Raw genomic sequence first — 14,898 nt, 5'->3', positions numbered from 1 at the left:
AAGGCATATTGACTTTTAATGATGAATGCTTTCTCCAGAATGTATTCCAGAATTTTGCCTGAAATACAGTGGAAGATTATTGACCCATGTCTGCAGATGCTATACTCCTCCATTACCTTCCCCACACTGCCCCATTTTAAATTTAAACTTTTTCCAGTTCACTGCAGCAACTTACCTTTTACCTATCAAAAGATCTTGAAGAGGAAGCAGTCTTATTAACATTATTCATTATCAGTCCATCTTTCTTTTTCATCTCACCCCCCCATCACATGTCCTGTCCCCTTCTTTGATTTTCCTCTTGCCCCTAATATAGTCATAGCTAGATGCCAGGCCAGTCATTGAATCAAGAAAACCTCAGTTTAAATTGTACCTCTGACATAATTTTTCAGTGTTCAAGACACTTTATATCAGTGAAGGGAGTTTTATTTCTTTTTTAATTAATATTTTGTTTTCCATGACCCTGCTTCCCTATATTTGCTTGCTAACATCATCATTAACGTTCATCATCATCATTCATTATTAACCATAATCTTCATAACATGTGGCCAGCAGAAAATAAAAATTAACACAGTCTATATTATAGAAATGTAATGTTCTGATAATGGGAAGCTATCATTCCATTGCACTTCACCATCGTCTGACCACATATGTAGGCCTGTGAACATTTCTAGATGACACATTTTTAGAAGCAATATTGAAAATCTCGAATGTATGTAGAGGAGGATTACCAAAAGATAGAGAATTTAGAAACCACAGCATAAAGAGTAATAGATTGAAGCAACTGTTGGGAACGTTCAACCTGAACAAAGACTAGAAATACAGATCTGATCCATTCCATTAATCCAATTGTGAAGTATTTTCAGACATAAATGTTATAAATGGTGGTTAAAAGCCAGCACATAAATGCCTATTTATTGTGTAAACTAATGAAATATGTAGTACTGTACAAATAATTCAGAACCTAGAAAAAATTAATTTCCTCTCTAAAAACTTGTTACAGTTACAAATAGTCTTTGTGATTCTTCATTCTTTATCTTGAGTCCATCATCTCTTTCTGTTAAGAAGAGGATAACATACTTCATCATTGATCTTAGAATACTGATTGATCTCTGCAATGATCGGTATTTTTAAGGTTTTCAAACTTTTTATGGTTTTGTTATTGTATTAGATGTTCTCCATGTTCTATTCATTTTATTCTGCCTCAGCTCGTACAAGCCTGCCGACAATTCATTGAAAATTGTTCCTTTTGTTATTCCATTATTCATACAACATAATATTCTCATTCATTCCTCATTTGATAGGCACCTCTTTCATTTTTTAATTCTTTGGTACTATAAAAAGAAGTGAGCTGTATGTTCACTCTTCATCTCTACCCCGGCTGTCCTAGCTTCCTTCAAGTATCCTCTTAAGTGCCACCTTGTACAACAAGCCTTTCACAGTCTACTTTAATTTTAATGCTTTTTTTTCAGAGATGATCTCCAGTATAACCTTTCTATCTTGTTTGCATAATGGTCTGCCCCCCACACACACACACCAGTTCCCACTGTCAAAGAGTTGTGTGTGTATTTCCTTAGCATTTACTACAGTATTATGCACTTTATGCTTTTTATGCTTTTTGACTTTTTCATGTGATCAGATCATTGTTCTGTGGAAAAAATTCTTATGTTTCACAGTTTATATATTGGGGAATGACTCTTATTCCCACAGTTTGAATAAGAGACAAGCCTAAATGTTCATCCCTATAGCTTTTGAACTTCCAATGACTTTGGGAATGACAATACCATTGACAAAAGGATGTTAGAGGTATTGTGCATCAGTGATGATGGGACATCCAAATTGTGAGTTCTTATAGGTAATTGGAAAAAAACAATTGAATTAGCACTTTTGGTTTTCTAACAGCTTAAAGAAATATGTTTTCAAATTTTAACCAGTTACATGTTTTACTTGGTTCAAATATTTCTTTTAACAACTAGTATTTAGACTTTGAATATTCTCTTTCCTTTCTCCTTTCCTCCTCGAAGCTAGAATAGATTTTGGTTTGAATCTTGACTCTGCCATTTTTATTACCTGTTATGATCTTGGGCAAGTTAATCTGGACTTTATTTCTGCTTATTATCTCTACCAACTTTAATTTATAATTCTCCTTCGTTTTAATGTTTCAACAAGCCAGAGAAAATTTTACCAAATATCTCTTTGATGTTTATTATTTTTCTAGTGTGATTTCAGATGATGGTAAAATGCCACGTGCAATTCCATCATTGCTACAGGAAACTTTGTTGCTATTTCACTGTCCTTAGCAGGTGGTTAAAGACATTTCACCAGTGTATACTTTTTAACAAACCTTTTGCATATAGATATAGCTAGAAAGTTTAAGTAAGACATCTTGTAGATCTGGAACTATACCTAAAAAGCAATAAAACTGATTATACCCTTTGACCTAGTAATACCAATACTAGGTCTGTATTCAAAAGAAGTCATAAAAGTCTTGAAAAATCTCATTTATTCAAAAAATTTTAGAGAAGCTCTTTTTTGTAGTAATAAAGAATTGGAAATTGAGTGGATGCCCATCAATTGGGAAATGGCTGAACAAGTTATGGTCTATGAATGTTACGAAGTACTTTTGCTCTATAAGAAAATCATGAGTGATTGGAATTCAGAAAAGCATGGAAAGAATTGCATGAACTGATGCTGAGTGAAGTGAATAGAACCAAGGGAACATTGTACACATTAACAAAAACATTATGAGTTGATCAACTATGATGGATGCAGCTCCTCTTAGCAGTTCAGAGATCAAGGATAACTCTGAGAAACCTGTTATGGACAATGCCATCCACATCCAAAGGAAAAAAAAACACAGAATCTGAATGCACCCTATGTTCACTTGTTAAAAAACTTGTTTTTTCTTCCTAACTCATTATTTTCTGTCTTTTCCCTCAGTTGTAATTCCTCTTACACAAAATGACTACTATGTAATTATATTAAAAACAAATGTAAATGTACAACTTTTACCAGACTGTTCACTGCCATGGGGAGGGAGGAGGAAGGCAATGGTGGTAGGAAAATATGGAACTCATAAATTTGTAAATGGATGAATGTTAAAAAAAAAAAAACTACCATAGCATGTAACTTGGAAAAATAAAATAAAATTCAATTAAAAAAGCTTACAATCTAAGAGGATAAGACATAGACAAATATGATATGAAGTGAAGTGTGAGATCTTAAAGGGAATTTTGTAATTATTTGAGGATGAATAGTTTTTATTTATGGACTTTTTATGGTTTTATAAACCAGTAGATTCAGTTTTGTTGTCCATCTTTCCTGGCCAAGCAAATTCCACTTTAATCTCTCAGGGTTTCTTCTTCTGAACATTCAACTTGGGTTCTTGCAATCTGTAGTTTCAGATAGCACAAGAACCATGTTCCAATGTATTAAACTTTTAACATCCTCCAGATTCAATTAATCTTATCTTTACAACTCCCAATTACAGGCAGTAATTAAATGAAAGCATCATTGTAGACTAGGGATATTACATTAATCATCAGCAGCCTTGTAACCATAAATTAATTCTTTCCCAATCCTTTAGCATTTTCCCAGAAGAAACAGAATGTTTCATTTCCCTATTTTAAGGGACATTAATCTCCAAAAAAAACTTTGGTTCAGGATCAATTTTTATCATCTTTATGTAAGTGATAAATGGCTACTTTCAAAATATATAACTGCTAAGTTTTTCCAAGACAAGTGGAATTGAATTGTTTGATAATTATATGGTAGAATTATATAGTTGATAATTATATATTACTCTGGTCAGAGGGTACCTAAAAGTCCACAAATATATTATTTCTGTTCTCTGAGATCAAATGCTACATGATATTTTTTGGGTTTTTTTTACAACTCCTAACTTAAATAGACTGTCTAGAATATCTTCTGTTTAATGTTCTTCCAGTAATCTGAGGTTCTCCTGCTATTATTAAATTACTTATTGTGAAATAGGAAAAATGGCCTCATTTTTCTAGAATGTCTAAGTACAAGATTGCCCTCTTGACTGAGAAACACATGAAAATTGTGAACACACATGATAAGTTTATTTGTTCTTGCTTGGGTACAGGGAAGCTTAATTTGACCTTATCTAACTTTCTTTGAAGTAGAAGAATTCCAGAAACTTGAGATTAATAGCAGACATTTCTAGTTAAAGATTTCTGCTAAGGTCCTTGCTACTGAAATTTTATATTAGCCAAGTAAGGGTTCTCCCTCAGAATGGATGTGAATATGAATAGGAATGTGGAATCATTGCTTCCTAGCATTGTAGAGTTTTGCCTCTAAAGTAAGTCTTAAGAATGGGAACAGAGAAAAAAGTTCAAATTCATTCCTCAAATACAAACCTACCTGGGGTTTTTGCATGTCAGCATTAGCAGGGCATTATTGTACTACCTTCTGCTCACACATTCAGTAGTGTTCTGAAAGATTTTGTTAAAGTGCAATAAACAAAGCTCTGGTGGCAAACTCTTCAAATTTGGACAGGCTCGAGGAAGGTGATTGACTTGAACTTACTTTGTACTTCAATGTGTCATTCTCTGAAAGGGGAACAGGTACTAGAAATGTTCCTTACTCTTGGAGCTGTGCTTCCAATTCTGAAAAGAAAGTCTCGGTGATTTTGATTTGCTTTCCATTAATGGTATCAATTGTACTATGATAATATTAGTGACTATTTTCTGTTTTTTTCTCTCCCCTTTTTTTCTAGGTATGCCATACCTCCAGAACATGGCAAACGTCTAGAACGCCTGGCAAAAGGTAAGCTTCCATGTCCAAAGTTCTGACTATTCTATGCTCACATTTCTAGAAATTGCAAAATGTTTTAGCTGTCTGCTCTCTTGGAGAGACAGGAATGAAGTATATTTAGGCAGGGGCAGCTAGGTGGTGCAGTGGATAGAACCCTGGAGTCAGGAGGACCTGAGTTCTAATTTGGTCTCAGACACTTAATAATTACCTAGCTGTGTGTGACCTTTGGCAAGTCGCTTAATCCCATTGCCTTGCAAAAACTTTTAAAAAAAAAAGAAAGTATATTAGGCAGTACCATAATGGTAAACATAAATAGGATTTTCATTCTTTTTAGATGCTTTTAAGAAATTTGGGATTGGGAATGCATTGTCTTCAAGGAATTTCCCAGCTTTTATTCATAGATTCTTTTTTCTATGTATAGTTGGTTTTCTTTTGGTTATTAGTAATTTATTCTCTTTTCATTTTCTCATCTGTACAATAGCACTTAACTCCAAGGGTTGTTCTGAGGATCAAATGAAGTGATATTGATAAAGCAAATGGCAAATCTTAAAATGCTATATAAAGTGCTAGTTACTTCTCATAACACCAGTTTGAAGCTCATTTATCAGTTGTATCAGATATGTGTGTATCTTATCTCCAAACAATTTATAAGGCCTTGTATAAGGTAGTTATTATGTCTTTTTCTGTTTGCTATATGAACTCAGTGTTAAATCCATAGTGGTTGGTTTTCTGAGACAGATTAATAGGGATAGAGAAGAGTGACTCTTATTCTATCCCTGCTAGGATAGCTGATTTATTTCTCTATATGCGAGGATGTATAGGAAAGCCATAATGATTTCTACAGATTTATACAGCAAATGATAACCACTAGCCAAGATGAGTACTTTTGAATTCCATAGCCATCTAGAGGCCCTTTTTACTAACACTGTTCAATTCTCCAGAACAGTATCTGTCATATCAGGAGGAGCCACACAGAAATGGTCGCCACAGCTGAGTCTGGTTTCTACTTGTTTGGTTTTTAATTTCCTTAGAGTTCAGCCAGGACTGATTGTAAATTCACTCCTGCCAGAAGCCTGAGAGCAGCCTCCTTTGGGCGATGGGTGGGGGTGGGTAGAACTTGTTAGAAGAAATTCTGAGGAGACAACCAAAAAAATCCTTCTCACACATGAGAAGCTTTTGTCCGAGTTCTTTACTCTGTTCTCATTGTTGTATTGTCCCTTTTTTCTCTTTGCTTAACCAAAATCTTGAATCTCAGGAGATTCATTGGTGAGTAAATAATAAATACTTAGAAACTGTAGGGAAGGAAAAGGAAAAGCAATTCCTCCTCTCTGGTACTCTGTGAAGCCCTTGTTCTAGCCAAGTCTGGAGTGAGGATGAGGGAAGCAGAGCAGGGGCTGCCCAGAACAGGGCCATGTGAGGCTGGAGAGACTGGGCCAGGGGAAAGGGGAAGAAGGCACAAGTGGGCAGAAACTTGACATTGATTTCATGTTTGGACCCAGGAACTTCTTTATAGATTTGGACATTCAATTATGTTCTTAATTTTACCTGCCTGGGAATACTGTTGATGTGCACTGGAAATGATTTCTTTTCCATAACATAAGAAAAGAATAATAAGATGAAAAAAGTGTTCTTAAACCCTATCTGCAATTGTTCAGAACTCTGCACCAAGCCCTGGAGATACATACATATAAAAAGCCAGGTGATCATTGTTCTCAAGGAACTGTCACACTCTGAGGAGCACAACTCAGGGAGGAGTGTTCAGTGCATCATTGACGGAAAGGTCACCTAGTAGAGGTTCTGTAAGAACAGAGCAAGGCATGACTCGGCGGATCCTAGGGGAAAACCTCAGGGGATGGGGCAGGAGGAAAAGTCCCAGATCCCTGGTGGTTACATCAGCTCTTCTCTTAACCATACAGTCATCCTTCATCACCACTTAAATCACATCCAGTTGCCAATTCTTGAAAATCCTCATCTTTCTTCTGTTTTCTCTCTTCTGCCATAATAGTCCAGGTTTTTACCACCCTTTCCCACAGGGGAAATGAGATAGAGTTTAGTATGATCAATCAACAAGTATTTTCTCAGCCATACTGTGTGAAAGGCATTCTACAAAGTGTTTAGGATTCAAAGGCAAAAGTGGCACAAGTCCTACCCTTTGGGATCTTTTTTTCTTTCAGGGCATGCAAAATAAACATAGACTTTTTGAGACAACTAGGAAAGTATATACAAGACACACAAAACAGGTTCAGTGTATCTTGGAAGGGAAAATACTAATGGCTGAGAAAACAGGCAGAAAGAATCTTTAAGGAAGCCAAGGACAACAACAAAAGGCCCAAGTAAAATAACATCAATCAGCCTGTTTGAGCTTAAGACTAGGGAAAGAGGTCTCTTCCAGTTCTGGAAAAATTATTACCATAACCTTGCATGGCTTTATTTTTAAAAAATCAGGAAATATATGGCAGCTTCTGCATTAATTAATGGTTCTGTGAAGTAGATCAGTTATTCTTCAGTATTTCTTGCAGGCACTGTTACCCTCATCCAGAATATGACAGTTTGCCTGGGATTTAATATTAGATCTTTGAAAAACTATATCATGTATTTAAAATTTTTTAAAATAGAGAATAGAGTAGCTAGTTTTGTATAATCTCTTTCTTTTTGGAGGGTTGATTCAATCACATAGAGTTCAGAGGTGTGCCTGATAATTTGGGGCTTTACCAACCTTAAAGTATGAACATTGGCTATTGGGTTGGAGGAGTGGGGGATGGTAGGGGGAATTTCTTCCATGCATAAAACATAAATGTAAGTAGACCTTCCAATTCTGAACTCTAGATTCATATTCTAAACTCTTGATTGATTGCCCTGTAGGTAAGGCTGGACTACCAGGAAAAATAAGACTTGTTCCTAAATGGATCCCAAGCCATTAGTTGCATTCTTTTCTCTATCACTTAACAAATAACCATTTAAATTGCCTTAAGTATCAGCACCTATGCTTTTCCTGCACCATATACTACATGGAATGTTGGATGTAGATCATTCAGGAGAAAGGTAATATACCTGAATATTTCATAAATGGTATAATTGGTGTCTGAATGATCAAGCCTAGTTAGGGGAAAACCTCAAAAACAATGGTTGGAAAACTACTTCATACTTAAACCAGTAATCCAGGGACTGAGAACTTCTGTAAACCCAAAATAGTAAATGTACTCTCGTTGTTTATAAACAAAAGTCTATAATTCTTTCTTGTCCTCAAATCTTTTCACATAGCATGCCTAATCCTTTTTTTGTCCAAAATTTTTTATTTATTTAAGGCAGTGGGCTTAAGTGACTTGCCCAAGGTCACACAGCTAGGTAATTAAGTGTCAGAATTAAGTGTCTGAGATCAAATTTGAACTCAGGTCCTCCTGATTCCAGGGCCAGTGCTCTATCCATAACTATCCTTCTTAACATTTTTCTGTTATGGACTGTTGTTGGATCTTGACTTCACTGTGCATTGAATTTAAGTGAGGCAGAGTCACCCAAAATTGTTGACCTCATCAAAGTCATCAAAGCCTAGTAACAGGACAAAATTGGCAGGACCAGCAATGGCCCAGGATGTAATGGATTACTTTGGCATCTTTGATTTCTGAGTACCCTGCTTCAGCTAACCTCTATGGCCATTGAAACATTGTTCCTATCCACCAATTCCATTAGGAGAAATCTTTATATATTTGGGGTAGACAAATCCTAAGTTATCATTTAGAAGCCTGTTGATTTCTCTTAACCTCATTTAGCTTATTTTCAAGTGGTTTTACTGTGACGTGGCTGCTGTGCATACTGCAGCTTCTTGGAGCTACAGGTAAGAGTTGGGACACATAGACCATCAAAGTGGATGAGCACCCTGAAAAAGACTTGACAGTCCTTCACACCAGAGGGGTTAGGCCTCCCTGAACATCTCTGGGACCTTCTATAGCACCCTTCTCAGAAGGTTTGGTCCTAGGGGTTAGTGAAAATAAAAATGAAATTTTTTCTTCTGTAAATTCCCAGACCTTTTGAAATCTATATATACATTTCTTGAGTATCCATGGAATTCAAGTTAAGAATTCCTGCTTTAGAGCTTGGTCACAAATTTAATGAGCATATTCTATGGCTTTATTCAGGTTTTTGATAAAAATACTAAAGCTTACAAGGCCAAGTACAGATCCCTTGGGTTTTCTCAAGCACTGAAGATCTCCTGGGACAATGTCATTGAACTAGTAAAACTACTCTGAGTCCATCCATTTAAACAGTTTTGAATTAGCAGATTATATGGTATCATCTATTTCATATCTGTTTATCTCTTGACTGTTGTGGGAAGAGAATTGAGGCAGGGAGAGCTACCAGCAAGTTCATCATCAGACATTAGATGATGAGAATTAAGAAGACAAAAAAGGAAAGAAAAGCTGAGAACTTTTTTTGTAGATGCTCTTAAAGAGTATAACTGTAAAAGAGAACAGAAAAACAGGATGATGGTGGGGTAGACAGATCAAGAGAGATGTTCGATGATGGAGGAGACCCAGGCATCTTTGTAGATAGCAGAGAAAAGAGCTAGTAAATGAGTAGAGATTGAAGATTATTGAGAGAATCATAGAAGGGATAATCTTCTGGAGAAGCAGAATGGAATGGAATCTCTTGGAACTATAGAGTAATTTGCTTTGTTAAAGAGACAAACCATCTCTTCATGTGAGTCAGGTGAAGGAGAGAATGGCAAAAGGCATCTGAGTGATTTAAATAATGAATAACATTGTTTTCAAACCCTTCATAACTATTCTTCAGTTTCTGTTATTTCAGCAGATGCTGAATTCACTTAAAACTAGTATTGCATCTTTCAGAAATCCTCCTTTAATTCCTCAAGGTGAGCAAAGCTCTTCTTTTTAGATCTCAGATAATATTTAGTTTTAACATCTATCTAATGAATTTTGTGTTTATGTTACACATTTATGTAATAGTTTTCTCTTTTTCTATATCATGAGCAGGAGAAAAGCAGTAACTGTTTTCTTTAAACTTTATCCTCCCCAGGGTTGTGCACTTTGTCTCCCCCATAATATAGTAGCCTACCTAAACATAACTATGTTCAGCGAGTATGTGTTGTCACTTGTTCTCATTGAATCTTATAGATTCTGTGGGCAGCAAGAATTAGAGAAGAATGGATTTATAGCTGGAGAGGACCTGAAAGGCCATCTAGGTCAACTTCTTCATTGTATAAATAAGAAAACTGAGTCCCGGAGAAGCAATAATTGCCAAGCTTGTATTTCTCCCTAGTTCTCCGATTCCAAATTCAACCTTCTTTTTTTTAATTAAGATGTGTACCTGAGGGAGGAAAGAGCTGTGCTTGAGGAGGAAAACCTTTTCTTGTTGATTTTTTTTTTTTGCACCCTCTTCCCATTTGACTACAATAAACTATTGCTCATTTGAAGTCCATGGAGTCTCATTTATTGACTACCTCTTTCCTTTTTTTGATCTACTGATTGACCTGAATTAGAACATCCTCTGAAGCTAATAGGATGTAAGAAGCCAATAAAAGGGGCGAGGGTGATGGTACTTAAAACAATTAAAATGGCAAATTGTTAGTATCTGAGGAAAATATTAAATCTAATGGCTTAGATGCCATTTAGAGGTGACACCTGCATTTTTCCTTGGCTGTTTTTATATTCACCTATCATATGCAGTATTCAGGATGTGATACTTGTATTGATTCTATGACAGAAAGAGCTTTTTCCCTGGCCAGATTTGTGACCCTTGTTCCATATACATTCAGCAATGTGAAACTGAAAGTACTGAAGAGAATAGATTCATTTGGCTTTTTTTATGCCATTCTCTGAAAGGCTTTATTTCTCTGCATGTAGTTCTTCATTTCTATTGTATAATTTGAAAAGAATTTTCCTAGTAATAGTTCTGTGAGCTGATATATTCATGATAAGTGATAGATGGCTTCATAAATAAGATAATATTTTTTCTCCATCTCCATTCAAATTTGTATATGATGTGTTATAGAGCTGACTCTCAAAACCTTTGCCTTCAGTCAAAGCTCTGGCAGATCTTATCAAATCTTATCTTGAGGATAAAGTTGTTAAATAAACTGCCTGAGTCAGCCAATAAATATTCAGAATCTACTCTACCAAATATGAAGATAGTAAGAAAAATAAAAAAACAGGTCCTACCCTCAAAAAGTTCAGAATCTAACGATGAAGATATGCAAACAACCATATACCAAAAAGTCTATACATAGTCTACACATAGGTGTAGGATAATTAACAGAGGGGAATGCATTAGATTTAAGACTTTCTTTAGCAGATGGGATTTTAGATGGGATTTTGAAGAAGATAAATTTTATTCATAAAAACAACAAGCTTCAGGGGCGGCTAGGTGGCATAGTGGATAAAGCACCGGCCTTGGAGTCAGGAGTACCTGGGTTCAAATCCGGTCTCAGACACTTAATAATGACCTAGTTGTGTGGCCTTGGGCAAGCCACTTAACCCCATTCGCCTTGCCAATAAATAAATGAATGAATGAATGAATGAATGAATGAATGAATGAATAAAGTGAAGCTAAGAGGTGAGTATGTGGATAGCGGGTTACCAAGTTGTGCCCCATGGTGATGAATTTTTTAGCCACAGTAATTAGGATTTTTGCAAAGTGTGAGTCCTTATAAGAGAGAAGTCATGTAGATAGAATCATAGATCCCTTAGAGGCATTTCTTTATTCTTGGAAACTCCTCAACACAGATGGCCTTCTGAATATTCCTCATCAAAATTTGCCTCTGAACTGACTACCTGAAGAGGGTGAATGTTGTGAGATCTATTAGAATTTTTGGTGATCCACATCTATATCCACTGTACTTTTATTACCAGAAAGCCATTTATTCCATTCATTGACTTTTTCCTTCTTTGATTTGAATTAGCTTTTTAGTGAAACTTTCTCCATCCCCCCCTTTTTTTTGGATTAAATTAATAAAATGAAGAGAAAGATTGAAATTTAATTATGAAGGATTTGCTATGGTGAAGTGACAATTGAGGAGCCAACTGTATTCATTCTCCCTGGGATCCATTCAAGGGTCTTAAGTAGAAGGATTTGTTTTTTGTTTCCTGCTCAAAATACATATTTTAAAAATCAAGATCTTGGGCTCCTAGTAAGTTGCCATTTTCGGTTTTTTGAAGTACATTTGGCACTGAAAAGGAGTTAATGAAACTGCCTTGTCTGCTTTATTTTACAGTTGAGAAAATTCAGACCTAGAGAAGTTAAATAACTTGTCCAAATCCACATAGTTAGTGATAGCTGAATTAGGTCTTAATTCTGAGGTCTTCTCTTTCTTAAGTCTACTGCCTTCTCTCCTATATAAACTATGTTTACTTTCACATTTTGTATCTGTTAGTCATCATGAGAAAAGAAGGTTATCTGATCTTTTCTTTCCTATGCTGATGCTCAGTTGTTCTCGGCAGTCTTTGAATATGAGTTCACTTTTAGTTTCCTAATATTTCTACACAACTGGGATTTATTGAGAAAGTTTTCTGGTTGGGGAAAAGATGATTTCAGTTGGTTGAGGTCAGATTTGAACTCAGGAAGATGAGTATTTCTGACTCCAGACTGGGTGTTTTATCCTCTGTTCATAAGGTTTCTCCTTAGTGATGGTTGATTTAACAGTATTGCTCTTTATCCTTTTCCAATAGCTTCCTACCTCTCTGTATAGTATATTATCTTTTTTTGCCTGGAATGGACTCTACCTGCTTCCCTTCTGTTCAGTAGGCAGTGGCAGAGACATGCCTTCCATTCATCAAGACTCAGTACCTCTTCATGAAGTTTTTTCCTTAGTTGTCCCCCTTTCACTCCCCTTTTACCCTCTTTGGATTTAATTATTCCACTACTCAGATGATTTGATTGAATTCTCTTTGAGGAGATAACAGTACCAAAGGAAGATGCTATAGATAGTGTTCAGGAAATGCAAAATGAATGAGGTAGTGAAAATTTCTGGATTAATAGTGATTCTACTAAATTTCAGTTTAGGGTAAATTTTCAAAGCTATTTAGGGAAAGAAAACTCAAATCATCATGAGAAACTGAAACAAAGCTTTCTTTGTATATATTCTTTGTAAACTTTTCTTGCCTTGCTTCATTGGACTATAATATACAGAGATTCAGTGAAATGAGCTTGCGATTAATATGGAAAATGAATAGCTAAGCTATAAATGGGCTCACTGGGAGAGTTGTGGAGCCCATAGAGAGAACATTAATATGTTACCATGTTATTGGTGCTAATCACTTAAAATGTGCTTCTTTATTAGTAGCTTTAATGAGAGCCACTTAAACTGTGCATTAAAAAGAGAAACTGCAGAGAAGGACGACGAACTGGGTGGCAGGCAGTCATAATTCTAATTGAAATGCTTTTAGTAAAAAAAAAAAAGTTGTTGGATTCACTAATCCTTTGCCCTTTCTAAAGCATCCACATTATACCCTATCAATCAGGTTGATTCTCCAAGACTGAAAGTATTCTCCTCACATATTCATATGCGCACACACACACACACACACACAGACACCTTTTTTCCTTTTCATTATTTAATTTGAATTGATTTAAAACCTCGTCCAGTGTGTACATATGCTTCCTTTGAGACCAGTGCTCTGCTCTTGCCTAGAAACTTCTCTTGGTTGTGGTAGATATGTTGGCATTGTACTCAGCGGGCCATAGTGATTTGAGTGAGCTTATTCTAGCCCTAAGCCTCTAGTGCTGTGAGCAGAGATATCCATTCTCTGTTAATAGAGGGTGACTAGGATTCTCAATAAAGAAAACCGGGGGTGGGGGGGCCGCTGAGTGATGGATAGAGCACTGGCCCTGGACCTCAGACACTTAATAATTGCTTAGCTGTATGACCTTGGGCTAGTCACTTAGCCCTATTACCTTAAATAAATAAAATTTTCAAAAGAAAAAAAAAACAGGGCACATAGAAAAGCTTTCTCCTACCCCTTCAAAAGCCCACCTTTCCCCCCAGTAATCCTAGGTCTCTCTAGGAACTTTGATATTTTAATCTGGGAGAGGAAATGACTAAGATCTTCCTGTTCTTCAAGTAATAGGCTCATGATTGACAATTGGCAAATTGTTTTGCTAGCAGAAATGTAACATAAGGGCAAGGATAGGAATAATGATAAAGTAGCAAGAACCTCATGATTCAATTATACTCTTGTTCAACTACTTTAAGGGAACTCCAAGGTAGTGGTATAGAGAAGAGTGAAATAAAAAAAGATTAGGTCATTTGTATTCTTTCAGTAAGCTTTGGAAAAGTCCTTAAATTCTCAAATAAGTATATTCTCCTCCTCTCCCCCCTCCCTCCATTTCAAATATCCTATAAAGATTGTTCTCCATCAGGGACCATATAAAATCACTGTCCTTTAGGTACCCAATTGTATTTATACTTGTCTAGGAAAAAAGGATTTTCTTAGTGGCCACTAGGTGGTAATGTGGAAAAAGACCTGGACTAAGAGTCAGTCTTAAGTTCAAATGTGGTCTTAGCACTTACTAGCTGTGCCACACTGCAAATCTCTTAACTTCTGTTTGCCTCAGGTTCTTCATCTGTAAAAATAGAATAACTATAGTACCTGCCTTGGAAGGTTATTGTGAAGATCAAATGAGCTTTGTAAAGAATTTAGCTTGGTGTCAGCATTATGTAAATGTTTATTCCCTCCCTTCTCCTTATTATGTGTCTAAAATTGTCAAAAAAAAATTTTTCAGGGAGGGAGGGGATCTTTTGAACATGAATTTTGACTGTAACTTGAAAAAGCTCTAAAAATTGAAGTCCAAAGAATTCTAGTACTATTTAGCACATAATATCTTGGGTATCCTGTTTCTCAAACATAGAAGATACCCTTTAGATTATTACAATGTGTAGGTCTTACTAAGTCTCCATATAAACTCTATTTGGTGGGAAAGTGCAATTTAGATTTAGACATATTTGTTGAATAAGTTCGAGTTTAGTCCATAACATTTATTGTGATCAAGATGCTATGTTTACTGCTGGTGAGAGAAAAGTAGATACAAAAAAGACCCTTTTATCTATGAGCATATAATTTGAAGTTTTTGAAACAGGTAAATAGGATAAAATATGGTATGCACAATAATATT

At 35.8% G+C, this 14,898-nt stretch overlaps 1 protein-coding gene across 4 annotated transcripts in view; it reads left to right on the top strand.

Moving 5' to 3' along the window:
• KDM4B (lysine demethylase 4B) overlaps nt 1–14,898 on the top strand; it is a 257,679-nt gene that overhangs the window by 125,229 nt on the left and 117,552 nt on the right. For all 4 annotated transcript variants that reach the window (XM_074203930.1, XM_074203931.1, XM_074203933.1 and 1 more), the window contains one exon: nt 4,739–4,788. In XM_074203930.1, the coding sequence (XP_074060031.1) occupies nt 4,739–4,788 (50 nt within the window). The remainder of the gene's footprint in view (nt 1–4,738; nt 4,789–14,898) is intronic.

This window comes from Macrotis lagotis, chromosome X (assembly GCF_037893015.1).
Source record: "Macrotis lagotis isolate mMagLag1 chromosome X, bilby.v1.9.chrom.fasta, whole genome shotgun sequence".
Lineage (NCBI taxonomy): Eukaryota > Metazoa > Chordata > Mammalia > Peramelemorphia > Peramelidae > Macrotis > Macrotis lagotis.
This window is presented reverse-complemented; position numbering and strand designations above follow the sequence as displayed.